The following is a 27,109-nucleotide window of genomic DNA, read 5'->3' on the forward strand; positions in this document are numbered from 1 at the left end:
AAATTTCAGCTGCATAATATTCACTTCTTTGCATGAACTAGCAATTCGTTGTTTCTTCATTTGGAGACATGGCTCAGTAGACATTTTAATGCAGGAGTCAAAGGAGTTTGTGGCTGTTTAACTTGGGTCTGTAGTCCTCATTTTGCAACCACAATTGGGACTGACAATTGGTCGTTAAGCAAAGCAATTGCTAAGTGAAACCACTGTTATGCTTATGAACTTCAGCTTTCCTTTGCTTTACAGACCTGCAAAGTTGTAAATGCGAGGATTGATCACAAAGTTATTTTTCATCACCGTCATCACTGAGAATAGTTGCTATATGAGGCAGTTGCTAAACCAGGACTACCTATATGAGTAAAGCTATAGACTGCTTTCCCAGGCTTAATATTAGCAACATTTTCACATGGAAGGTGTTTTTTTCTTTCTTTTTTTTAGTAAAAGAATTTTTAGTAGATATGTATACAATTATTAGAATTCAGTGAGTTAATCTGATATTGAAACGGTCTGTTACAAATAAGGCCTTGTGAGGGGTGTATTTTATGGAAATTCCCTAAGGGAATGTGGTAAGAGAATAAAAACAGTATGCTGCTAAATAGTAATAAAAGTAAATAAGAATACATTTGGATAGTTTTGATTAAAGCAAGCTTAGGGAATCTTCAGAGTAAAACCACAGAGGAAATATGGGGGACCTCACTATTTTGACCTAGGAAGAGACTGTTGGGGAGCAACTGTTCACATGGTAGACTCTGTAAATGTCCCTGTCTGGGCCCACCAGGTGTTGTGAATTATAAGTCCCATTATCCCTAGCAGGCAGCGGGTAAGAAGAACCAGTCTGGCAAAGTCTGATCTATAGGTTCTTCTCAGTTTCATTTTTGTTTTTTGACTTTAATATGGAATTGTTATTAATACAATAAGGGAGTGGAAATGTCCTTTCCTTAGAGACTAAACTTCAGGCATATTTCCATTCATGCCAGCTAAAGTCACGCTAATCTGCTGCTTCAACATGCCATATATAGAAAGCTTGGTATCAGACCCTCAGGGTCCATGTTCAGTTTCTCTGATACACCTTTGCTGTTTCAACCTTTTTACTTTTTTACCAGTTCAAATGAATTCATATTTTGTTTGTAAGTTCCCATAACCCTCAAAGCCTTTGGAGCAGTGTAAAGTGCAGTTTCTAATAGTTTTTTTTCTAAGCCATGTTAGCAATAGCATCTATCAAGGCAGTTAATACAACTGCAGGCAAAAGTACAAAGACAGTCTGCTCCAGCTCCCAGTGGGTAAGCCTGTTTGTATTTAGAGAATGTTTCTTGAAATATAACAAAGCCTCATTTGGAAAAGGTAGTGTACAGTAACCTGAATATATCACAATTGATTAAATTCAATTGCCAGATTGCAAATTTGGTATCATAATTGAGTAAAATTCTCCAGTCTTTTATTGTGATAAAATGTTAACAAATGCCTATTGTGGTAAAAGTTTCTAAAGTTTAGTTACAGCTAAGTATGGTGTATTTGGTTAGGATGATATCTCATGTTTTCTTTATCTCAAGCATTTCTTTATAACAGAATGCTTGTTTGTTTCATGCATTTTTTATACCAGTTCTCTTCCAGATTAGGAAGAGGGAATGGTATATATATCCTCTGATGGTAATATGAACTGCATATCTTTGTGAAAACCTCGATGCTAATTCTCACCATTAGGTAAAGTGCAACCCAGCAGATTTTTTAAAACTTTTTTTCTATGAACAGAGTGAATGCCACTTTGAACTCAAATGCCATCTCAGAAGCTGACTTTTAAATATCTCAAATTTAAAAGACGTTTGCCACAAGGGCTCTGTTGTTTGAGACCATTAATCTAATTCTCATTTTTAAAAAATTAATATAATTCTAACGGGTTTTTTTAAGAAACTAGAATTTTTATTGCTTTTCTTCCTTCAGTAATGTTATTTAAAGATGTTTTCTTCCATTTTATGGCATCATTGTAATAGGAATGTTTAAGAAAATCTGTCCCAATTTCTTTTCTAGCTTTTTGGAGACAGTATCTCATACTTTTGTGCTTAAATTGGCATCAGTAGCTTAGAAAGTATGCCATTCTTTGATTTTGATTTCTAGATTTTAAAAAGACCACTTCTCAGTTAGCTACCAATTTTTTCCTACTCACCTCTTTCCTTCCTTGCCTTATAGATAATGCAACTTAGATAAAACATACTGAAAAGCAGAAATCTTTATGTGCCAATTAGATCATTTGCTTCAACATGCTGCTATTCATTCATTCATTCAATTTATATGTCTACCCATCTCAAAGTCATGACTCTGGGTGGCTAATAGCAATTAAAAACAATAAACAATATAAAACCCATACAAGTACATCAGCAGCTGAGGTACGAAAACCAACAACAACAATTAATGCAGCCACCGCATGGGCTCAACCACACATCCACTTCCCCAAGCCGTGACAAAACCATCTTTTTGTCTTTGAGGCCTTGTGAAAAGCCAGCAGGGTCAGGGCTAATCTAATCTCCAGGGGTATGATGTTCTAAAAGGCAGCTGCTTTTATCCATTATTGCTTGTACTGTTTGAGAAAATATAGGCAAAAGAGAGTAGAACAAAGAGAAAGACATATAAGCTGCAACAAAATTATGTCCATGCCTCTTTCAGAATTAATTTTAGAACTTTCCAAAGTTAAATCTTTCTGTGTTAAACAGGTAGATGTATTAAGGCTACAGTCAACACTTCTTTTCAGGAAAGAAAATGCTAGCAGCCTTGAAAGAGGTGCTGTTCTGCTCTCTCCTTAAGAGCCTGTCCTGGACCCACTATTACTGACAACTACTAACCTATGTACAGTCTCTGCTTTGTATGAGAGAGTGTGGATAAAGTGGTTGAGTGGCAATTACAGAGAACCGTGGAAGAAGCAGAATTGCTCCTTTGGCAGTTCGAGATTCAGGCCTGGGTATGGGACTGAAACTACTGTATATTGGTTGCCCTCATGGATGACTCAAGGTGGAACCCAAATGGAGGAAGCAAGACCATCCTCATCCTCCTGGATCTCTTGGCAGGCTTTGACCTGTCAACCACAATATCCTTCTGGCCAGTCTACAATAAGTTGGAGACACCATTCTTTGATGGTTCTTCTCCTTCCTGAGTGGGCAGATTCAGTCAGTGGTTGTAGAGGGGAGAAGAGATCTGGCCCATAGGTGCTCCATGATGATATGCCCCATGGCTTCATCATCTCCCTATCCTGTTTAATATCTATATGAGGTCACTGGAGAAGTAATCTACTGGTTCAAGATGATGTGTCACTACTACCTGGATGATAGTCATTTGGATATCTACATACCAGGCCAAATGACTCATATGATAGAAGCCATGACCCAGTGTCTGGATGGGAAGAAACCAGCTCAGACTCATCCCAAGCAACATGGAATGGCTATTCGTTCAGAGGCTTCTGATTCTTGAACTATATCATCTTTGGCTCTCAATGAGATTGTACACCCCTGGAGAGCAGGTTTGCAATTTGGGAGTCATCCAGGATTCACAGCTCCTGCTGGAAAAGTCAGAAAGCTATTTATTCAGCTTGAGCCAATAGCAGTTGTACCTAGAACAGGAAGCACTGAAAATGTTCAGTCACACTGTTAGCATCTCCCTTATGGATTATTGTAACTGACTTTATCTGGGATTGCCCTTAAAGCTCAGCAGGAAATTCAACTGATACAAAACATAGCAGTTCATATGCTTATGGGAAAGTCTCATTACTGTCATATAACATCTTTGCTGTGGAAGCTGCACTGGCTGCTGGTTTGTTTCTGAGTACAGTTTATGATTCCCAAAGAAAGAGAAAACCAAGAAGGCAAAATGGCTGTCTGCTGAGACACTAGAAGTAGCCCAAGAAAGAAGGAAAGCAAAAGGCAACAGCGATAGGGGGAGATATGCCCAATTAAATGCAAAATTCCAGAGGTTAGCCAGAAGAGATAAGGAATTATTTTTAAACAAGCAATGCGCGGAAGTGGAAGAAGACAATAGAATAGGAAGGACAAGAGACCTCTTCCAGAAAATTAGAAACATTGGAGGTAAATTCCAGGCAAAAATGGGTATGATCAAAAACAAAGATGGCAAGGACCAAACAGAAAAAGAAGAGATCAAGAAAAGGTGGCAAGAATATACAGAAGACCTGTATAGGAAGGATAACAATATCGGGGATAGCTTTGACGGTGTGGTCAGTGAGCTAGAGCCAGACATCCTGAAGAGTGAGGTTGAGTGGGCCTTAAGAAGCATTGCTAATAACAAGGCAGCAGGAGAAGACGGCATCCCAGCTGAACTGTTCAAAATCTTGCAAGATGATGCTGTCAAGGTAATGCATGCTATATGCCAGCAAATTTGGAAAACACAAGAATGGCCATCAGATTGGAAAAAATCAACTTATATCCCCATACCAAAAAAGGGAAACACTAAAGAATGTTCAAACTATCGAACAGTGGCACTCATTTCACATGCCAGTAAGGTAATGCTCAAGATCCTGCAAGGTAGACTTCAGCAGTTCATGGAGCGAGAATTGCCAGATGTACAGGCTGGGTTTAGAAAAGGCAGAGGAACTAGAGACCAAATTGCCAATATCCGCTGGATAATGGAAAAAGCCAGGGAGTTTCAGAAAAACATCTATTTCTGTTTTATTGACTATTCTAAAGCCTTTGACTGTGTGGACCATAACAAATTGTGGCAAGTTCTTAGTGGTATGGGGACACCAAGTCATCTTGTATGCCTCCTGAAGAATCTGTATAACGACCAAGTAGCAACAGTAAGAACAGACCACGGAACAACGGACTGGTTTAAGATTGGGAAAGGAGTACGGCAGGGCTGTATACTCTCACCCTACCTATTCAACTTGTATGCAGAACACATCATGCGACAAGCTGGTCTTGAGGAATCCAAGGCTGGAGTTAAAATCTCTGGAAGAAACATTAACAATCTCAGATATGCAGATGATACCACTTTGATGGCTGAAAGTGAAGAGGAACTGAGGAGCCTTATGATGAAGGTGAAAGAAGAAAGTGCAAAAGCTGGCTTGCAGCTAAACCTCAAAAAAACCAAGATTATGGCAACCAGCTTGATGGATAACTGGCAAATAGAGGGAGAAAATGTAGAAGCAGTGAAAGACTTTGTATTCCTAGGTGCAAAGATTACTGCAGATGCTGACTGCAGTCAGGAAATCAGAAGACGCTTAATCCTTGGGAGAAGAGCAATGACAAATCTCGATAAAATAGTTAAGAGCAGAGACATCACACTGACAACAAAGGCCCGCATAGTTAAAGCAATGGTGTTCCCTGTAGTAACATATGGCTGCGAGAGCTGGACCATAAGGAAGGCTGAGCGAAGGAAGATCGATGCTTTTGAACTGTGGTGTTGGAGGAAAATTCTGAGAGTGCCTTGGACTGCAAGAAGATCAAACCAGTCCATCCTCCAGGAAATAAAGCCAGACTGCTCACTTGAGGGAATGATATTAAAGGCAAAACTGAAATACTTTGGCCACATAATGAGAAGACAGGACACCCTGGAGAAGATGCTGATGCTAGGGAGAGTGGAAGGCAAAAGGAAGAGGGGCTGACCAAGGGCAAGATGGATGGATGATATTCTAGAGGTGACGGACTCATCCCTGGGGGAGCTGGGGATGTTGACGACCGACAGGAAGCTCTGGCGTGGGCTGGTCCATGAAGTCACGAAGAGTCGGAAGCGACTAAACGAATAAACAACAACAACAACAGTTTATGATATTGGCTTTTACCTATAAAGCTCGATATGAGTCAGGAACTGGGTATCTATGATACCATCTGTTCCATACAGATTCTGCCCATACAGTCTAAGAAAATGAAAGGACCTGCTCAAGGTCCCCAGAACTACTGATAAGTATAGCAACAGGGGGTTGAAAGTGGGCGTTCTGTGTGGGAACTCCTCTCATATGAAGTAGCTTGCCTGGCCTCCCTGAGATGAAGATAGATCCCAATCTTATGGCCTTTGAGTAATACAAACAGGGCTGTTCCAGAAGGCCTTTGGGTCCTGATTAGAATGTGCTATATGTGTTTATATGTGTTTAATAAATAAATAAAATAAAATGTTTTTACTTCATTGCTGCATTTTTATTATTGCACTGGCTTCCTGCTGTTGCTCTTCGTGCACCGTATAGATTCTTTTAAGACTGAAATGGTTTGAAATTTTATAAGTAAGTAAAATTGAAAGAAAAAAAGCGAGTGCTGATTGACGTGACCTAACCAAAGAGTTTAGAAACAGAACTTGGGTGTCCAATAACTCTTACTGTGTAGCTAACCAAAAGTTGCTGGCATTGTGTGCCTATGTAAGTTCAACAGTTCTTGAAATAAATAACTTCCAAAATACTTTATCATCTTCATTCTTCTCTGTCTTCTGCTACCATCATAGTGGGCTAAAGTGCATCACTGATGTTCAGGAATTAATTTGCTAAATGTATCTGGTTGATTAATATGATAAAATAATAGCTTTTTGTATTATATTTATTTATTTAATTTATATCACCGCCCATCTGCCCCATCTCTCTGCAGTTTACAATAAAAGATAATAAAAACGTATATACTTGTATAAATAGTGTACAAATTTTACCAGTTATCAGTTTAACTTGTTTCATAGTTTAACATTTTTTAGAATAAATTTAACACTTGTTTTCATAGGTACTTCTGTTTTTACTGTAGTCACTCATGACCGAAGTTTGGTGGGAAACAATGTAAAGTATACAATCATCAGTGAACATGAGGATATTTTCTACATTCATCCCATCATGGGTAAATTAGCCTATTTATCTTCATTTGTTCTAAAATCATTTGAGGCTTTAATAAAATATTTTCCACACTAGAGTTGTGATTGCATTTGTATCAACATTATTCAAGTGGTTAGTGTTGACTTATTTAAGTTCCAGTAGAAGTTGGGTTTGATTCTTTAAACTTAATAAAGATGTGTGGTTAAAATAAAATGTTCATAGATTTTTTCCCTTAAAATTCATCTGAATTGAGACTGTGATGTATCCTTCTATGGTGATGTCCGTAGCAAAGATCAGCAATATAGTTTTCTCATCCTAGATGCATAAAAGATCTAAATATATTTTCATTCAAAATTCCCTAACCAATTTCTGTCTTGCTGCACTAGTAAGATTCAAGTTACCAAATGATTTTTCAATGTCATTGGTACTATTCTTAAGGCAAAAATAAAATAAAATAAAAATCCAGGGTCTCTAAAAAAGCCTATAAGATGGCCATCATTATTCATGGTGTTTTCATGCCAACATATAACCACAGGTAACTAAAAATAATGAGACCTTGAGTCTATGAGTATTGGGTTAGATCTGGAAACCTATGAGTCATCCTCCCACAAGGACTTCCTTCTTTACATGGTGGTCGACTAGGCAATGTATCTGTGTTTGTTGCTCCTTCTCATTCGGTCGCAACAGTTTTTGGTGGTTCACCCCAGTCATAAGGCTCCATGTTGCTTTTTCTGAAAGCTGGCCTTTTTTTGAAATGAACAACTGACCCAGCTGGAGTTGGAGCAAGACCTGTGCTCACACTATTAGGTTCACAGTGATTTTTCAGCTCTCTTATAATCTCAATGAAGGAGCATCTCAGCTGTGCTACCGGGAGCTAGTACTGCCCACATACTTACTCCAACAGCACACTTGAGAGACTGGTCCATAAAGATAGTGAAAGGGCCACATGCAGCAGAGAAGCCAGTATGGTCAATGTGGAATGAACAGTGGAGTTAGTTGCCACATGGACCCTTGCAACTGGATCAGTCCAGCAAGATTTGTCTTGACTGTGAAAGGAAAAGGAAGAACAAATACAAGTATTTGTATTAGTCAACCTAGCCAAAAACTTAAAACATGTATTTTGTGTATGCATCCATCATTTTGCATATGTAAAAGGTGCAAAAAACCCCACCAAGTTTTAAAAAGCAGGTGGACAAAAATCTTTATGTCTGATCTCTAGTTATTAATGAATATGCAAAACAGCAGATAATAAGACTTGGTGAGGGCTATCTATGTTTTGTGTAATAAAATCCTCTTCTATCCCATATTAATTTTTTTTTTAACTTCTATTACATATACAGTTTTGGAGTGTTCGTGTAAGCCCCTATAAAATGAATATTCAGAAACACAGACTGCCACCTGCAGATTGAATTGATACAGTTCAAGTTCCCTTCAGCATCATTATATCACTTCATTCTACAAATACACTTTATTCTCTGATGTATAAATGGGTTTTAGCCTTGAGTGTTTTTGGAATTCAAAGGGAAGTTAGTTCCAAATTTGTGGATAAGATTCACAGGCAGGTGGTGTTGTGGAATCTCCATGGAAGGCCTACCTATCTATAGCTTTATACTGTATAAATTGAGCAGTGCAGAGTATCTATGTCACTTCTTCCTTCAAAGCTCAATTAGTTTTCTTTGTTTATTCTCCAATAAGCCTATTCATTCTACTGATGAGAAGTGTTTTTCTTTCCAATAGTATGTTCAGAAAGAAAATCTAAGACTTCATTTGTTCTGATATGGGCACAATGATTGTGAACTTCACACCAATTTTATTTATCAAATTGAACAGAAAGTAAAGGTGGATTTTCCCATTACATTTATTATTTAACATCCAATCTTACACAGGTTGATGAGAAAAAGGAATATAAATGTTTTTCTATATTTGTGAGAATTGAATTGTATTAAAAGTATATTTCGTATTTTAAATTTTCCCAAATGCTGAAATCAAAAACAAAATGACCCGAAACATAAAACTATGTTTTAAAGATTTTCACATGAAACATCTACAGACTATATTTTATGAGAAAAGTTGCTATATACTAAATGAATACCAGCTGACTGCTGAAAACGTAACTTCCTCCTGGCTGTGGAAAAAGAGATCTACTGCTTAGTTAAACTCAAGTATGTTTTTAATAATCAATTATTTTATTAACATGACTGTCTTATTTAATCAAGTTCACGTTTGGGAACATTTATAAAAGATGTTTTCAGCAACTTCACTGCTAATAGAATAGAGTAAAAATACCATACCATACAATACAATACAATACACATATACACTGCCTGACTTTTTGTTGGCAGAATAATCAGGGTGTCTTTCATATCTACCCAAAGATTCATTTCCATGGGGATGATTTGCTTAAATTATTTGGAGGCATAATTTATTTGTATACATCATCATGCTGTGCAAAAAAGCTTCAAATAGGACATGATACTAGGACACTGTCATGTGCCCAATAGGAATGTAACTGAGTAATTGTTGACTAGCATATGGGCTGATTAGGAAACAGGCATGCTGATATTGCTGTTGCAGCATCTAGCCTGTCCTGAAGAAATGCCACCATGTAAGGGCATTCTGAGGGGAAGCAGGGAAGACAACTGCAGAGGCCTTAAGCGCATCCTAAGTAACTGTCAGTGAACACATGCATTTTCTTTAAATTGCAGCTGGCTAAACTAGCTTGTATAAGCCATTGGTGCTCTCAAAAGGCAATAAACACTCTGTAGTTCTGCTTTTTTCAGTTTAAATCAAATGGCCTCTAGGGAAGATTTTCCTTGTAGTATAGAATCAAATTACTTGCCTCATTTTTTTTCCTCATGTTCACTTTTGATTTTACAAAGGTTATCTTGCAATGTGTATAAGAAAGATGCAGGTGCCCACTCTAAAGCACTAATTTATAGGCATAACTGACAAATGACAAATGTGAAGACAGGGACACATGGCCATGGTCTCCAAAATTCTTTTTTGTCCAAGGAACTTAATTTCTTCTGTTTTTGGCTTTGGGTAGTCAGCTCATGATGAAGTTTCTGTCAAGTTTCAAGCCTAATGTTTAATCTGACTTTGAAGCTTACTGGTTTCTACATCTATTTCCTCAAAATGTATTGGCTAGTCTTCTCTATGTCCTACGTTATGGGGACAGCTATTCTTTTTTGTATACCTTATTTCCACCTTTTCTATGATCCACACAAAGAGGTCCCCTTTTCTGGCACTGTTTCTTATAACCCAGCATTTTCAGATATTTCAATAATATCCATATTATGCTACCAAGTTTGCATCCCAGTGCATGGGGAACATAAAGTCCAACCCTTTCAAAGATAACCTTAGTGTCCTAGAAAAATGGGAGAAAACTGATTCACCCATTCTAAGCTGTGCGCCTTTCTGCTCCTCTGCAATTGAAAGTAGACATTTATTTCAATTATATGTGGTGTAGGAGTATTTTAAAATACATGCTTTAATCACAAGGATGTGCAAATTTCTGTTTATATAGAATCCATAATATGCATTTGAATTTTGCTATTAAGACTCTGGTTTTCTAAATTGTAAACTTTGGTCTGTTTTAATAGCTTTTCAGACTGCAGGAGAAGGACCAAACTTTTGTACTAAATAAAAAAAAAAAGAGAGAACAAAAATGGTTCTACATTTCTTTGATTGCTGTGCTTTTTAGCTTAAGTAAGAACAGATAATGCAATTAATTTTTGTACGATTCCTTTCAATAAGATTTCTAAAAGCTAACTTTTTGAAATTGCCAAAATAATTTTTCTTTTTACATCCTAATTTAGAAATTGTAGTGAGAGAATTATTTTCATTGCACATGTAACAGTCTTATATAGATAGCTGTTCTTTTCTCTTTAGGTGAAGTTACAGTAAAACAAACTGAATTTCTTGACTATGAAATTAGAAAGGAAGTGCATTTTGCAGTCTTAGCTGAAAATGGCTTGGCTTCAGCAGTGTGCAGTGTGACAGTATTCTTACAGGACATTAATGATAACACACCTCAATTTGAACAAAGCTACATCAGAGTATCAGTTTGGGAAGGTCAAGTCTATGATTCATACATCACACAGGTAAGAACATAAGAATATTAGCAGTGCCCTGCTGGACAGACCCCTGGCCTATCTTGTCACACAATGTGTTTCCACAGTGGCCAACCAACTGCTCAAGGAAGCCCACTAGTTTTCCAGCAGATGGCCTTCAGAGGCAGACAGGAAGTGTTAACACCCTCCTTTTAAGCTGCCAAGCAAGGGGTACAGAAGCTTACCGCATCTGAAGGCAGTACTGAGCAATGACCGGAGAGGTGGACAGCAGATCATAAGAAATAACACTCGTGCAAAATCAAGAAAGAAAGCTGCTAAATGTTTAAGAGAAATGTGATTCCAGTTTGAATGGAAAAGTAGAACCAGAGTTTAGAAGCAAGCCAAGGGGTTCCATGCACACCATTACTACACATGCTATTGCCGCAGTTTCAAGCCTGGTAAAAAGTTGGCTATAACTTCTCTTTTGCTGAATGAGATGAATTTCATAAGCAGTAATGAAATGCTGCTTTTGAATTATATATGCACATATTATCACATGTGACCAAAATATACCAAAAAAACATATTTTGAAACACAAAAACATAAGGCTAACATCACTTACTTGTGTCATAGGCCCTTTTCTGTTGGTTTTACTACCTCAAGATTAGCATGGATTTTGTTCCCATACAGATCTATGCAACAGACTCTGACAGTGGACAAAATGGAGAAATAGAATATTCTATTTTATTTGGCAATATAAATGAAGTATTTCTCATTGATTCAGCACAAGGAATTATATCAACAAATAGGATCCTGGATCGTGAAGACATTTCATTATATAGGTTTGTAAAAAAATGAATATAAATCTATAGCATATCATGTTTGGCATCATCTTTGATAATATGATACTGATGTTATAAGCAAATGCAATCCACAGTCATGTATGTGGATTATCCACATGATTTTTTTCTGGATGAGTGGACCATAGTATATCAAATGCGTTGAATGCGATTGTAAGTTGTGTGCATGCTGAATGCTATTGCAACAAATCTGTTTGTTACCTGTGTATTTCATTGTTTATTGTCATATTCTATGGCAGAAATGCAGTATGCCAGTCTTAAAACTTTATTAGGTATTTCTGGCAGCACGCCTTATTATTTCTGAATCCCATTTTCTGACACAGGATCATGGGAAGTTGTTTTTTATTGAGTCAAATGGTGGTCACCTACTATAGCTTACTATTGAAAACACACTGGCAGTGCTCTCCATAATTTCATACAGGAACCTTTCTCAACATTGACTGTGCATGCAAATGATAGGATTCACCCTCTTTTCTGGAAATATTTCTGAGCATTGTATATGGAATAGTAGTACAATCTATGAAGAATGTCTTTTGCAGAGAGAATATTGAGAAATAGATATACTTGGTCACAGTCTGAAGCTCAAATTGCTTTCCCATTTTTGATCAGCCATTTTTCTCATCAGCTAAGATAATACAACTTTTGTATTATCAGACTTTTATACTACACAACTGCTCTTGAAACTGCCTATTTCTTTCCTGGAGCTATAGATTTAATGTACTAAAAAAGAGGGTTGACATAATTAAGTGAAATTGATGAATTCAGACTGCAACTATAGTAGGATCACACAAAATGCTCATACTGAAGCCTTTTTAAAAAATTTCCAGTGATGGTTAAAGTATTTCTTCAGTAGTTTGTTCTAGGTAAAATAAAGTGAAGAGCAGGGCCTTTTAAAGTAGATATTTGTAAAACATGTCTCCAGAAATGTTTTTGGATGTTTCATTCTGTCTCCGTACCTAACAAATAACTTGAAATAAAATGTTTTGTATAGCCCAGTTTTTAAGATTCTGAGAGCTAAGACAAAATGTTTATTTAACCCTGCCATGTTTCAGTGCATCCTTTATCAATGTAAGTCTTTTCCTCCATTGTATTTTGTCCATTGAAATCAAAGGCTCTAGTGTGAGAGGTAACCCAAAATACTGAAATAACTCTTTGGGAATTGTACTTTAACAACTATAAACTTCTATGTGTGGCACTTGCCACTTCCAAAGGCACTGGGGAAGATTCTCCATGTATGGGACTTCACCAATGTTTTTATCTGCAGAAAATTATGCATTTTTTCTGTCTCTTTTCATCAGCACTCTTGAGGGTTCATCTAAAATAGGTGGGCAGCATTTGAGGGATGTGGGTGCAGTTCAGCTTCCTGACCTTCTGAAGAGACACAGTAGGCCACGTCATGATATAGTGACCTCACAGAAAGAGGTGAGGGTGAACTTTGGGAGGGTGTGTGTGTGCTGAATGAGGAGAGTGGAAACCCGAGGCATGTGAGAGACAAACTGCTCCAATACATCCTTAAACTCCCTCAAAACAAAAAAAGCCCAGGGTCAGCAACTCCAACTCACATTTTGGAGGACACTTTGGGGCTGTTTTCAAGGAGTTGGAGGGTTTAAAATGAAAGCAGTTTGCCTCTCAGAGGCCTCAAACTCCCATTCCCACCTTTATTTTTTTCCCCCCAAACAAAATAAAGCACAAAAGTTGCACCAGGTGAAATTCAGTCATTTTACCAGCGAATTTGGGTGGGACAGGCTCAAGATCCTGGGGTACAAATGTGGTTGAGGGAGGCTGTTGGTTTCTGGTTGCCTAGCCCTGGTCTAAAACTTGTTTATGCAGCATGATATTTCTGATGTATCTAATTCAGTATGACTGAGAATAATTTCCCAGAATTCTTTTTTAAAAATACTACTGAATGCACAATTAGAAATGGTTTCATGTGCTCTAAAATAAATTGTTGCTTTTAAAATGCTTTTCCCTTATCTACAGACTATAGCCAACCTTAAAACAAACTTGAAATATTTTTTCTAAACACAAATCATAGCCTTATTTTTCTGAAACTGCAGTGATCTGCTGTTGTAGCTAAATCTGGGTGGAAATGTTAAAAGTTTTTAAAATAAGAATTCCAGAGGGAACTGCTGACAGAGGTTTTATCTAAATGCCTTGGTTATATATTTTATCAGAGTTTTTTTTAATACAGACATTTAAGAAACTGATTACTTTAGTAAATATTTCCATATGTAGCTTACTGATATATATTCTAGGCATAATATGAAACTATGGCTGTTTAGAAACTTGAATACAAGTCTGAAACTTATTCTGACCATTTTTAAACCAAAAAAACTCATAGAGTAGAACCAATGTGGTAATGAATGGCAATAGGCTCCTGAGATTAAATTGTAATGCATTATGTTCATCCCTGACATATGAATAAAGGAAAACAAATGTTTGTCACTTTTGAAAGGAAGTTATTGTATCAGAGATGAAAGGAAAGATAAATTCTCCATATTTATTTGACAATGTTTACTCTGCTATACTCCAAACATTTACAATACATTAATACATCTGAAGGGAGAAAAATTGCTGTGAATCAATGTAAGGCTGTTTAAAGTATATTATCTCCATGAAGTCTTTGTGTCTATGCTTAGTCCTGCTCTTTGGTTCTATTTTTTTTTTAGCTCTTTGATTCTTTATGCAACAAAATAAAAAGTGCTGTGCAAATGTTACCAATTAAAATTAGTCTTTTGGTCTTTTGAGGAATATTTTGGATTAATTTAGAAGTAATTAATGTGAAGTAGTAGAAGGCAATGGCAAACCACCCCGCTATAGTTTGCCAAGAAAACGTCACGAAAGCAGCGTCTCCCCAAAAGGGTCAGACATGACTCAGTGCTTGCACAGGGGACCTTTCACCTTTCACACAAGGTTGAGTGAGTTTTATCACTTTTGTGTTAATGTTTTATTGGTTAGGAAATAAATGAGGTGAATCAAAACTAAATTGACTATTTTAGTACCATAGAATTCAATGGGACAATTAAATTGTGATTTCATTAAAATCCCATTGATTTCAGTGGGAATGAATTTGGACTTGATCCATTTCAATGTTTGCATATTTAATCTTTAAGAGGATTACTATGCACTTGAAGTCCCATTGAACTCAATAGATGTTGTTTATTGAGCAAGAGCCTACTGAGTCCAATGGGACTTTATCTCAGGTGAATTTGTGTAACATTTCAGGCTGAGGCTACAGTCTGATATGTACATATCTGGAATGAACTCCCACTCAAACCAGTGGGATTTCTCAATGCAATGTATACTAATAGAGGTAAATCTTTTCTCTGATTGTTGCGTCTAACGTTCCCCTTGGCCTATGGGGCATACATGGCCATATTAGGTTAGTATTGCAGGAAAAGTGGCAGGACAGAGCACTATGTTTCTGTACAAAAAGGCAGGATACAAATCTAATAAATGAATAAGAATATCATGTATGTTTCTAGTTTTGTAACTTTTTTCTATATATTCCTATGGATTGAGGTTTTATATAAGAAAGCAATTATTAATTCTGCTGTTCTTACATCAGTCAATCTACTGTTAACATAGTATGACACTTTATAAATTAAGAAAATCCATTCAGTTGCTTGTATTCCTTTTTTAAAAAAAAACTGGTAGACAAATACAGGTTTGCCTTTCACAAATGATTTTATTATATTAACATTTTCACTGAAAAACATGGGACAACTTTCAAGACAGTTTGTAATAATTGGGATATTAATTAAGCTGTATAATACTTCTAGCTGCCAATAATCCCCATTTTACTCATTCCTTAACAGGTTGATTATACAAGCTGCTGACAGAGGAATTCCCAGGCTATTTGCTACATGTACGGTAGAGATAGAAGTTGTGGATATCAATGACAATGCCCCAACTCTGCAGCCGTTAGGTGTTATCAAGCTCTCTGAAAGTAAGGGTGGTTCTCATTTCATGCTTGGATTAAACTTTAAAAATGGGAATAGTTTTGTGGGTTTTTAAATCTATTTACATTTTTGCTCAAATAGCAACTACCATTTCAGCAAATATTCTGTGGGATATTTCTAATACCTATTAGCATTCTATTTTTGAACAATTTAAAATAAACACAAATAATAATGCAGTCTATTCCTTTAAAGCCTCAAAGGACATTTTGGCTTAAAAGACACTAATCTGGAAAACAGGTATTGAATTCCTAACATTTAGTTCTAATTTTTGTTTCCCTTTTGGAAAAAGAAACCTAACGTTAAGCCAAGACTACCAACTTAGAATTTTATAGTGGTCTTAATGTTGACAGAAGTAGCAAAGTAAGCTGTCTTGAGCTCCTGGAAGAAAGGCAAAATCTAACTCAAACAAACAAACAAACAAATAAATAGTAATAATGGTAGCTAGTTTGGTGATTTTAAAAGGGGACTAGATAGGGAAAGGGAGGAACAGGCTATCAATGACTACTAAAATAAATGGTTCTTTACTACTTTTGAATCATGGGTGGTGTGCCTTCTGTACTGATTGTTGGAAATCAACAGTGGAAGGGGATTTTTGCTCTCTACTCCAGTTCTGTGACTTCCCAGATGCATCCAGGTAGCTTTAGTGTGATACAGAATACTGAATTAGATAAGCCTATGGTAAGATTCCAGGGGAGTTGTTCTTAATGTTCCTTTTATTATTATATAACTAAGTCTAATATTCTGTGATCAGTACAGCAAAGCTTTAACAATGGTAAAAGTTAAGATTCCTATCTTGAAATAATTGTCCATATGTAAAACAAGGTTCCTGCAGCAGGCTGTGGCACATATTGATCTTGGTGATCTCTAGCAGCTAAGTAGAGTAAGATCTGGTTAGTAGTAGCTGGAAGACCATCAGCGAGAAAACATCCCAGAAAAAGGCAAAGATGTCATGAAAATTATATTGCCATGGCTATGAAGTATCTAGAAGTATAGGTAGTATACAGGTAGTATTGTATGTTATATTTCTACCCCCATGCCCAGATAATTGATATGTGTAACTACTGTATGTTGGTTTGTGATATTAAACTTTAGTTTGTTACTAAAAATAATAGAATAGATGGCTTACATTATTCAAACCATGCAAGAACCTCTATGATAAAGTCTCATTTTTAAGCATGATTGTTGTAGATACACCAGTTGGATTCCTAGTGATACAAGTAGTGGCAGATGATGCAGACTTGGGACCACCTCTTCACTACAGTTTTGCTGAGGATTATAATCATGGAAATAAATTTGCAATAGACCAATGGAAGGGAACAATTACACTAGTGAAGACATTAGATTTTGAAATAAATCCTCAGCTAGAACTTTTGATCAACATTTCTGATTCTGTGCATCAAACCATAGAACAACTTCAAATTCTTATATCTGATGTCAATGATAATCCTCCAGTATTTACTCAGGATGCCTATCAGGTAAGAAAAAGAAATATTAGGATCAGTAACCTACCTTTTTAAACAATTAATGGTCTATATTTGAAATGCTATTTTATTTCCCTTTCCTTCAGGTGATTATACCTGAACTTAGGTCTATAGATGACTGTGTCTTGACTGTATATGCCATAGACAAAGATTCAGAGCACAATGGAAAGATATTCTACAGAATCATTTCTGCCTCTGACACATTTTTTATTGATCCAGAAAATGGTGAGTCTGCATAAATGAACAACATGAACTGGTAGAAAATTCTTTTCAAGATTCTGTTTTCTGAGAATGCTCAGTATGGGCTCTTCTCATGCATACTCTAAGTGTAGCTAAATATATCATTCATTACTGTAACACTAAGTAGATTGGGAGGTACTAGAGGAAAGGGTTCAAGGGGTTGATTAACTGCATACAGTATGTATTTTGCGTTCTGTTTAAGTATCTATCCTTTGGCCATTCTAGTAATCTAATTCAAATCTTACTATTTTTCCGTGACTCAGAAAATCTCGCTAACTTAATATTTTTTAAGAATACCAGAATTTCCATAAATACTGTATAAGGTATAAGAACTAATTAACATGCTTTAATTAGAAATTATAACATGTTAATTAGAAATTGTAATAGAAATTTGAATAATAAATAAATACATATTTTGTACAATGACTTCACCTGATTTTCATATCCTTGAATTTACATGAGTTCCAATTAGTACATACAGTTTTTGGCTGTCTGGAATTATCTTTTTATATAGTAAATAGCTCTCTTTTTTATAGCTCTTAAAGGCTTTTCAAATGATCAGTTTCTCATCTTTTTGCAGTACAGAAAGGGGAAGCTATAGTGTCAGTACTAAAACTTTTTGCACAAAATAATGTATGTTTTATTTTATTTTAGGTTCACTATTCCTTGTTAATCCATTGACCTATCAGAACAGGAACCCAGAGATTCGTCTCCTTGTAGAAGCCAGTGACAATGGAAATCCTCCTTTGACTGCTGTTACTTCTGTGGCAGTGCAGATACAGGCTATGAATATTCCTCAGTTTACAGTGGAAACCTATAATCTTACTGTAAGTGAAAATGCTTCAGTTGGAGAGAGATTGTTCACATTCTCAGTTATTGACCAAGACAGAAATAATCAAAACACCCACGTTGTGTATTCTATTATTGGTGGCAATGATGATAATAAATTCTATGTGGAAATGCATGTCCTTGGGCCAGAATATCCAGATCAAATGATTGGAAAACTTGTTTTGAGAAGCACCCTCGATCGAGAGAGATGTTCATCTTATCAGTTGTTAATTCTTGCATCTGATCATAGAGCTTCTCCTTTAAAGTCCACTGCTACAGTGTCAATTACCATTTTAGATGTTAATGACAATCCACCTGTATTTACAAGTTTGGAATATCATGTTCATGTCAGAGAAGATTTTCCAGTTGGTAATTGCATTACTTCAGTGTCAGCATATGATTATGACGCTGAAACTAATGCAGATATCACTTACAGTATTGCCTCAGGAAATGATAAAGAACACTTCCAACTAGAAGGCAAAACTGGCTCCATTCACCTGATCAGAGCTCTAGATTACGAGGACGAGGTGGAATTCAACTTGACTGTTCAAGCTTCTGATGGAGGAATTGTTCTAAAACATGTGGCTTTTGCTGTTGTTTTTATCAGCGTCCTTGATGTTAATGATTATGTCCCCATATTTGTTTTTCCAAGCCTCACTTGTGGTATACATGAAAATATGCCTGCTTTTTCCTCTGTCTGCACAATTTCTGCACTAGATTTTGATACTGGCCCTTGTGGCTATCTTTCCTATTCTATCCAGTCATCTTGCTTATCTGGTCATGGAATTCTTGGAGATCATAACCCGTTTATAATAGATCCTTTGTCTGGAGATATCCGCACCAAGCAGGTGCTTGACTTTGAGCATCAGAGTAAATACTGTTTCATAGCACAGGCAAAAGATAAAAGCAATTCCACAGCTACTGTTACTGTTCAAATCAATGTTGAGGGGTTAGATGAATTTCACCCTGTATTCAACCAAGATGAATATTTGTTTTATTTTCCTGACAAGAACGAAGCAGGGCAGTTGATTGGTAATGTAACAGCATCAGACTGTGATGGCGGATTGGATGGTGTCATTTACTATGCTTTGTTAAAACAGTCTTCCTTCTTTTCTGTGAATTACAGCAGTGGAGCTGTTTATTTGACTAGATCTTTTCACAGGAAAAGAAGCAATATGAAGAAGAAGGATCACACTCTTGAACTTCTAATAAAAGCTCATAGTCCAAAGCAGGGCTCAAAGTCCAGCACATGCACAGTTCTTGTAAACATTTCCAATAGTCCTGAAAGCTATTCCACACTGCCAGCATATGACCTGTCTGTTAGCATCGCCACCTCTACCATAGCATTTTTGTTTCTAGTCATCTGCCTTGCTGTGCTTATTGGTAAATATACACTAAAAGATATCTGCAGGTCCAGCATGGAGAAAGCGATGCCATATTCCTCAGTTACTGATCTGAACATGCATGGAGAAAATAACACACCTAAACATTCCCAGAAATCCCAAATCCATGGAACCACTATTCTCCCTGTAGGGAACATAGCTGATTGGCTAAGTTTTATTGGCATCAGGGATAGGAGAGATATTGATAATGTTTATATCCATTCCAATCCACATAGCCATGGATCAAGAGAAGGAGAAACTGGAGAAGATGAGGAAATAAAGAAGATCAACGAACATCCTTGTAGGAAGGGTACTAGATCTGCTTTAAATGACAAAGGCTCATGTATACCAGATTCAGGAATTCCCAGGGATTCTGATCAACTTTCATGTCAGTCTGGAGAAAATGAGGTGTTGGCTGCTTCTCAAAGCACAGAGGCTATCCATTACTTCAAAGATGGAAGTGGAGAACAGAGGAAAGATTGCAGTGAAATGCTCTATGACAAAATGGCCCATACACTTGCAAAACTGACAGTAAAGGAGATTGAGATAATGACAGATCTCACAATGGAATATATCATAATACCTGATAATAAAAACTCCTATTATGGATCTCTTGCTACCCTAGTAGACTCTGATGAGGATCTTGGAGAGAACTATAACTGGGATTATTTGCTGAACTGGGAACCCAGCTTTAAGCCTCTTGCTTCTGTGTTCAGTGACATTGCAGAACTGGAGGATGAAAGCATTAAAGTGCATAATTTTCCTAAGAAGGAGAAATCTTTCATTTTTCCTCCTCCTTTGCTCACTTCTAGTGCTCAGCTTGATTTAAAGTCAATTCTCCCACAAATGCCAACTTCATTGCCAGATAAAGGATTTAAAAAATATCCCCATTCACCTGTTATCCATCCCTTGAAATATCCTCCAGCACTTATGACCCCCAGTTTTTCACCTTCCTTATCTTTGCTGACAATGCAAACACCTACAGCATCCCCAGTTGCCTCATATCTTAACCTGAAGGGGATGTGCTCCAGTTGGTCAGCATGTGAACTTTCCACAGAGGAAGAAGTTCAAGAACCTGTGTAGATTATTTATCATTGGCTTCAAATACAAAACAGACATTTGGCTAGAATTCTGGTCATACTCCATAAAAACACAGCATGCTATATCATATACCTGTAAATATTTTATTTTCGTAAGCTAAAAAATACTTAGTCAAACTTTTTATTTCCATAAATAATTCTCCACAAAATATACTATTAACTTGTCAGATACCACCTGGAATAGTCTATAACTCTGTTTTCTACTGCCTCTGTTTAATTGAGATTTCTGTCTAGGGGAAATACAGTGTAATAGGACTTTTACATGTTTACGTGTTGATTCAGTGGAGTCATGGTGCACTGGAGTCAGCTGATCTATCAGATATTCTGGTGCTGCCAGCTGAATACAGATGATACTAATTTTTATGCCATAACCAAACTAGTGTGAGTCAAACTCATTTCAGTTTAGGGGAGAGATGGTGCAATATAATATTCAATGCATGTAGACACATACTTGTACATTCCCTTGTTAGGAGCTGGTACATTTATAGAGAAAAAAACATTGTTTTTGCCAGTAGAGTTATAGGGGTTTTTTTCCCTTCTGTTTTAATGAGAAATTGTCTTTGCACCTCCATCATAATCACAGTTTGTGAAATTATGATAAGTTTGAATTGGTATTTCATGAACAAAAATGGCCCTTGAAATGTTTATTATCCTCAGTGCGTATCTAGAATAACAGTGGTGCAAGATATAATCACTGATTTTGTGGACTCACATTGAATGCTTGATTATTCTGAACTATTCAAGACACAAAATATCTTGATCCTGTGAAAGAATGGCTCCTGCAAAGGTAAGAGGGATAAAAATATAACTATGATTTGCAGGAAATATTCAGAATGGGAAATTAGAGTATCCTTGTTAATGTAGGACATTGAAATAAGAGCATGGTCTAGAAAATTAAGTTATTTTGCCTTGCTTTGAGGGGAGTCTCCCCTTCAGTTTCTTCTGAAATCATCTATGAGGCATTTGGGCTCATTCAGGTGCCCCATGCAATTGTTATTTGAGAAGAGTCTAAAGGAATCTGCAGAGGCATTTGAGTACAGCCAGGACTTTCCAATGCTTGCTTACAGAATGGACTCATGTTCATGGTTCTTGGCTTTCTGGAGCCCCAGTGGGATCCCTCTGCACAGGTGGTTTTGGGGCATTTTCTTCAAATTTCGGCTTGTGATAAGAAGTGTGAGAGATGATAAAGCTTATAAAAAACTGTTTTTTACATAACTTTTTAATGATATTTTTTTAAAAAACTGAAATAAGTTAGTTGCATTAATTGCATTACATCTCTATTTGCAAAATGTCTGTGTGCAGATCTCCAATACATACACATACATACATACAAAACAAAACAAAACAACCAAAAAGGTAAGGTCACAACAATATTTATATAACTAAATCATGTAACATTATTTTAAATATAATTTTAATTTTTTTCTACTTTTAAGCTGTAGTTACATTTAGATTCTTTTTTAAAAAAAAAATTAGATTCTTTCAATGCTTTGAGAGGAAGTATTTAGCAGTATGGCAGTCCAATTCTGCCAAATTAAGCAATCCATAAACCAAGTGGAGGCTATCAAATTCTGCTCTAGAGGCCTGCTTTTGGTGTGGGTTACTTGCCATAAGCACAATTTTCAGTTTCTTATAGATAAAATTATAGATAGATAGATAGATAGATAGATAGATAGATAGATATAGATAGATAGATAGATAGATAGATAGATAGATAGATAGAACAATGACATCAAGATTTTTGACAGCAGCTCTCAATAATAAATGACTGACAGGTTATAATATTAGAAGAAACTTAAATAATTATTTAAGTTAACTCCAGATTTCACTCCAGATTTGAGACAGAAGTTTGGCGACTAATATTTAGAGATACAGTCTAAATATATCCAGGAAAGAAAAATATGAACCCTAAATATCTGAGATTGTATTGATTTGTATAAAATATTTGTTTAGATGCCTTACATATGTTTACCACCAATGCTTTTTTAGAACAAGTAATATCCTAGTGTTCTATAATTCATCCTAAAACAGTCATTGGTGACAATTGTTAGAAAGTATCAGGTATTATTACTTTGTTTTGATTTATTAATAAATCTTATTTGAACACTCTATTTTTGCCTCTCTTCTTTTTTTTTTCACTGCATTATGCTGTTCCAATTTTACTTCTTGTTCCTCTTATTTCTGCACTTCAGATAATCCTAACTCCAGATCTATATTTTTATCATATATATTTTCACTATGCTATATTGGGAAAGTTAAATGTCCAAATACATGTAAATGAATAATACTATCACAGTCTCATGCTCAAGGTTCTCTATTAATTCTTACACATACCAACATATACATTTGAGAATCTTACCACGAAGACTCTAAGTGAATACATTAAGTCATATTTGAAAGGATTTCAAATATGATTACTTGATTTATCTCATGGTCTCTTTGTTTCTCATGATTACTTTGATTACTTGATTTATCTCATGGTCTCTTTGTTTCTCATGATTACTATATTATTATCAAACTGTTTTGTTGCTATTATCCAAGATGTTAAGCAACAGTAGCATTAACAACTACTAAGGTAGAGAATACTAAGGTAGAGAATAGCATATTTAGAATCTCTCTACTGCAATAACAGTCTACAAGATGGCTAAGAAGGAGCCAAACTAGCTTGTGCTGTTGTTACAGTTCCCTCTCTGTTTGTAGCATGGTGTTGTAACAGGAAATGTACATTGTCCCTAGTTCTCAAGGAGCTGTGCATTTCTGCTGACTCTTTATTGCTGTAGATAGCAGTACATGGAAACATGCAAAGCTCTTTAGAGCTACAATTGACAACCTGGTGCCTTCCAGATGTCTTACACAAGTCCCCATTAGCCTCAGCATGCAAGGCCAATGTCATACTGTAATCCAAAATATATTGAGGGCAACAGGTTGCCTATCCCAACTTTAGGAAATGTGGTACAACCTGACACAGCTGAGTTAAAAATTCAGCATCAGTTTTGCTTTCCCTTTCATACAACACTGAAAAATATTTGGACTACATTTGCCTAAGTACCTCCAGACTGGTGTGAGCAGGTGGCATTAGGAAAAAAAACCCTTTATTTAACTTTCTACTAACATACCAAAATGGTTACCTTTACTGTTACCAGTAAACCTCCTGGCTTTGGATCTGGCTGCCAATAGCTGTAAGATGATTCCTTTTTGCAGATATATTTATGCCACACTCTGCATGGGATAATCAGGCTTAAGAAATGTTGTTCAATTAAACATTTTTGTTACATTTTTCTTTTTAATATATATATTTACTAATCCTCTGTCCAAAACTGTGAAGTACATGAAGCAGATGTAGTTCTGTCTCATGTGTGGCTGAACTAAAAAAAGCGAATATACTGTATATAGCAAGATTCTGCTATAAATCATATGCCAGCACTTTTCACTTCGGGGTTTTTTTTATTTGTTGCGTAAACAATTCATTTATTTTATTGTAAATTTAGTTTTCACTTGCTTCATGTACTCTATTCTCTATTATATCAGTAGAGAAAGAAAGAGATCAGTGTGTACTAATGTTAGAAGAATAAAACTTGTGTATGGAAAAACAGATTAAGCCCCATGTCAATTCAAATTCTAGGAAAGTAAAACTGGAATTTTTGTCTTAAAAAAGTATAAAATAAGGGAGTTTTACTCTCCTGGAATTTGAATTGACCTGTGAATAGTATACACTACTTACAGCATGAAGTTAGGTAATTCAGGGCCAAATTAATAAAGACAAATGCAATGTATAAAGCAGTTACCCATCAGATAACCAGGAAAGATCTCTTGTAATCAAAATATCCAGTTCAAATAAAGAACTTTTTATACTGACACACATCTGTAGTGATAAGATCTTTCATAAAACAGAAGATTCTTTTAAATACTCATATTTGGCTAGAACCTTTTCCCAAAGAAACTCAAGAATTTAAATGAGAAGATGAAATATTCCTGTGGCTTAAACCACCTCTGCCAGAATAAACAGCAGTTTATTGTAACAGCAGTTGGGTTAAACCCATATACTGCACCTGAAAGAATCAAAATATCAGTTAATATAATTGGAAAAACTAAATTGATTCCCTGCAATGCACTGAATATGAAACAGCAGGGAATATGTTGCACAAGGAAAGATTCCAAGACCCTGGAATCTAACACATGCAGTAATATGCCTGCAGAGGAAGGGATTCTCTTACCTAATATGTGAGCCCAGAGAATCAAGTTGCATTTTAGGTTGCAGAACAGTTTTGCTTTTGTTTTTTCTTTGGGAAGTTATCAAGGATCATGTGAGGAGAAGTAAGGGGTGGAATCCAATTTTATTTGAGCACAGAAGATTTTCTCTTACTCCTTTCATCATTTCACCAGATGTCCTCAATATATAGAGGGTAGGGGATTTTCAGAGCAGATTGTAAGGGTATGAGGAGGGTCTATGGCAGGGAAGGGTTATCAGTGGAAGTCCCTTCCACTCATAAAAATGGCATTGTGTTCTGCACAAAGGCTTTGCACTGCAGATTACAAATGTACCAAAGTGGCATAATTAATTTTTATTTGTTGCAGGATATGGAAGACTGTAGTCAATTTAGAATCAGATCTTCTCAAAACAACAACATTTTGTGGGAGTAAAATAAATAATATTTTTTTAAAAAAAACAGTATAAATACATGTGATAGTTATATGTACTTTCCTTATGCCATCTGGCCCCAAAATGTGAATATAATGATGAGAATATTAAAAGCGAATATTCACAATGACTGAGAGAATGAATGAAAACTAGGCTGACAGAAACACCATTGATTTCTTGGCCTGTGAATGAAGTTTGGAAAGATGGTCTCTATTCTTGTGTACAAGTGCAAGTAACTGCTATATAGACATCTTCATGCTTAGTCAACTTTAAGCAGGCCTTACTTTGCAGATATGTTATCCAGTATGACTATGCAGAAAAGTCTTTCTTCATACGTAATTGGGAAATTGCATTCTTTTCTTACTTCCAATAATTTGATCCTTGCCTTTTTAGATGTCAGACTTCGTTTGTTTTGCTTCCAACTCCTCTATTCCCTTTTCTGTCTCTTTTAATCTATCATTCAGTTGTCCTTTTAGCTGATGCCACAGAAGTAATTTTCCTCTTATTACAGTCTTTAAATGAGTCCCATGTACTCAGAGCAAAACTAATTCTTTTCTGGATAATATATATGTATTCTGAATAATATATATGTATTTCTTGCTTAAATTCCATTCTTCAAGATCTTTTAGGCTGTGTAATAATTGATTACTAAAGTATAGGAACATGTGGAAATAACATACTTTAGACAGAAGTGTGAGCATATACAGTAACTGTCTACTTCACTACTCTTTAAAGTCATATTGCTTGGTATGAAAATCTACAAAATGTTAGGACTTGTATTTAAAATTATTCATGAATATTTCTTTCGTTCTTTCTGGATTGATTCTTTCCTTCCTTCCTTGCTTCCCCTCCCTCCCTCCCTCCCTCCCTCCCTCCTCCCTCCCTCCCTTCCTCCCTTCCTTCCTCCCTTCCTTCCTTCCTTCCTTCCTTCCTTCCTTCCTTTTGTTCTGGATTTAATTGCTTTCAAACTAACTGTTTTCCCAAAGCATTGTATAAACCATAAAAGACAATATATACTATGAAGCGCTACATTAGAGCAACATTAGAAATCCAAAAGTTCAAATAAGTAGAACAGGTCAATGCAAAAAAAAAAGCAAAAACATAAATACCAGCCTGAACAAGTCACTGCAGGAATGTGCAATACTGTGTTCCATTCACAAAAAGTTCTGATTTTGCCTGAAACATGCTTTTTTTTCCTGACTCACAGTATTTGCCAGGTTCTGTAATGCCATAAACCACTTTTTGTTTTGGAAAATTTGTTTCTGGGAAAAATGTTTAACTATTCCTAGATAGGTTGGAATAATATAGATTAAAGCATTTGTGGGATTCTAGAATGACCAGAACATTGTTTTGTATTCAGTTGAAACACAAGCTGCATAAAAATTTAGCAGCAGAAAGAATAAAGGCAGACTAAAAAAGGTTTTCAGGATCTATTTAAAATCCAACAGGCAAGGAATTCCACCGAAATGTGATGCAACTGAAAAGACCTTTTCCCATGTTCTTGCCAACCTGATTGGTTTTAGCAGCTACAGTTGACACCACTGATCCAATCTTAAGCAAAAGGCACATTTGTATGAGTGCAAATAATGTATCAATTTATTAATTTATTCATGTTAAATGTTAAAACTACTTTTTTGAATGAACAACTAGTACAATTGATGATATTATTAGGGTGATATGAGCCTTTGGGGAGCCAAATTTTGTTTTAGTTTAAACTTGAGATATATTTTCAGAGTTATCCCATGTATAGCACAGTAGAGTAGTCCAGCTGAGGTATAATCTGTAATTAA

The 27,109-nt window shown here is 36.0% G+C and overlaps 1 protein-coding gene across 1 annotated transcript in view; it reads left to right on the forward strand.

Moving 5' to 3' along the window:
* The window catches only part of DCHS2 (dachsous cadherin-related 2), a 90,651-nt gene extending 69,798 nt beyond the window's left edge, over positions 1-20,853 (forward strand). Inside the window, exons 14-20 of the mRNA XM_063310521.1 lie at positions 6,690-6,800; positions 10,667-10,878; positions 11,518-11,669; positions 15,506-15,636; positions 16,838-17,124; positions 17,217-17,355; positions 18,025-20,853. Of these exons, the coding sequence (XP_063166591.1) occupies positions 6,690-6,800; positions 10,667-10,878; positions 11,518-11,669; positions 15,506-15,636; positions 16,838-17,124; positions 17,217-17,355; positions 18,025-20,663 (3,671 nt within the window). The 3' untranslated portion in view covers positions 20,664-20,853. The remainder of the gene's footprint in view (positions 1-6,689; positions 6,801-10,666; positions 10,879-11,517; positions 11,670-15,505; positions 15,637-16,837; positions 17,125-17,216; positions 17,356-18,024) is intronic.
* The last annotated feature ends 6,256 nt before the right edge of the window (positions 20,854-27,109 follow it).

The sequence above is a fragment of the Candoia aspera genome, chromosome 8 (genome assembly GCF_035149785.1).
Source record: "Candoia aspera isolate rCanAsp1 chromosome 8, rCanAsp1.hap2, whole genome shotgun sequence".
NCBI lineage: Eukaryota > Metazoa > Chordata > Lepidosauria > Squamata > Boidae > Candoia > Candoia aspera.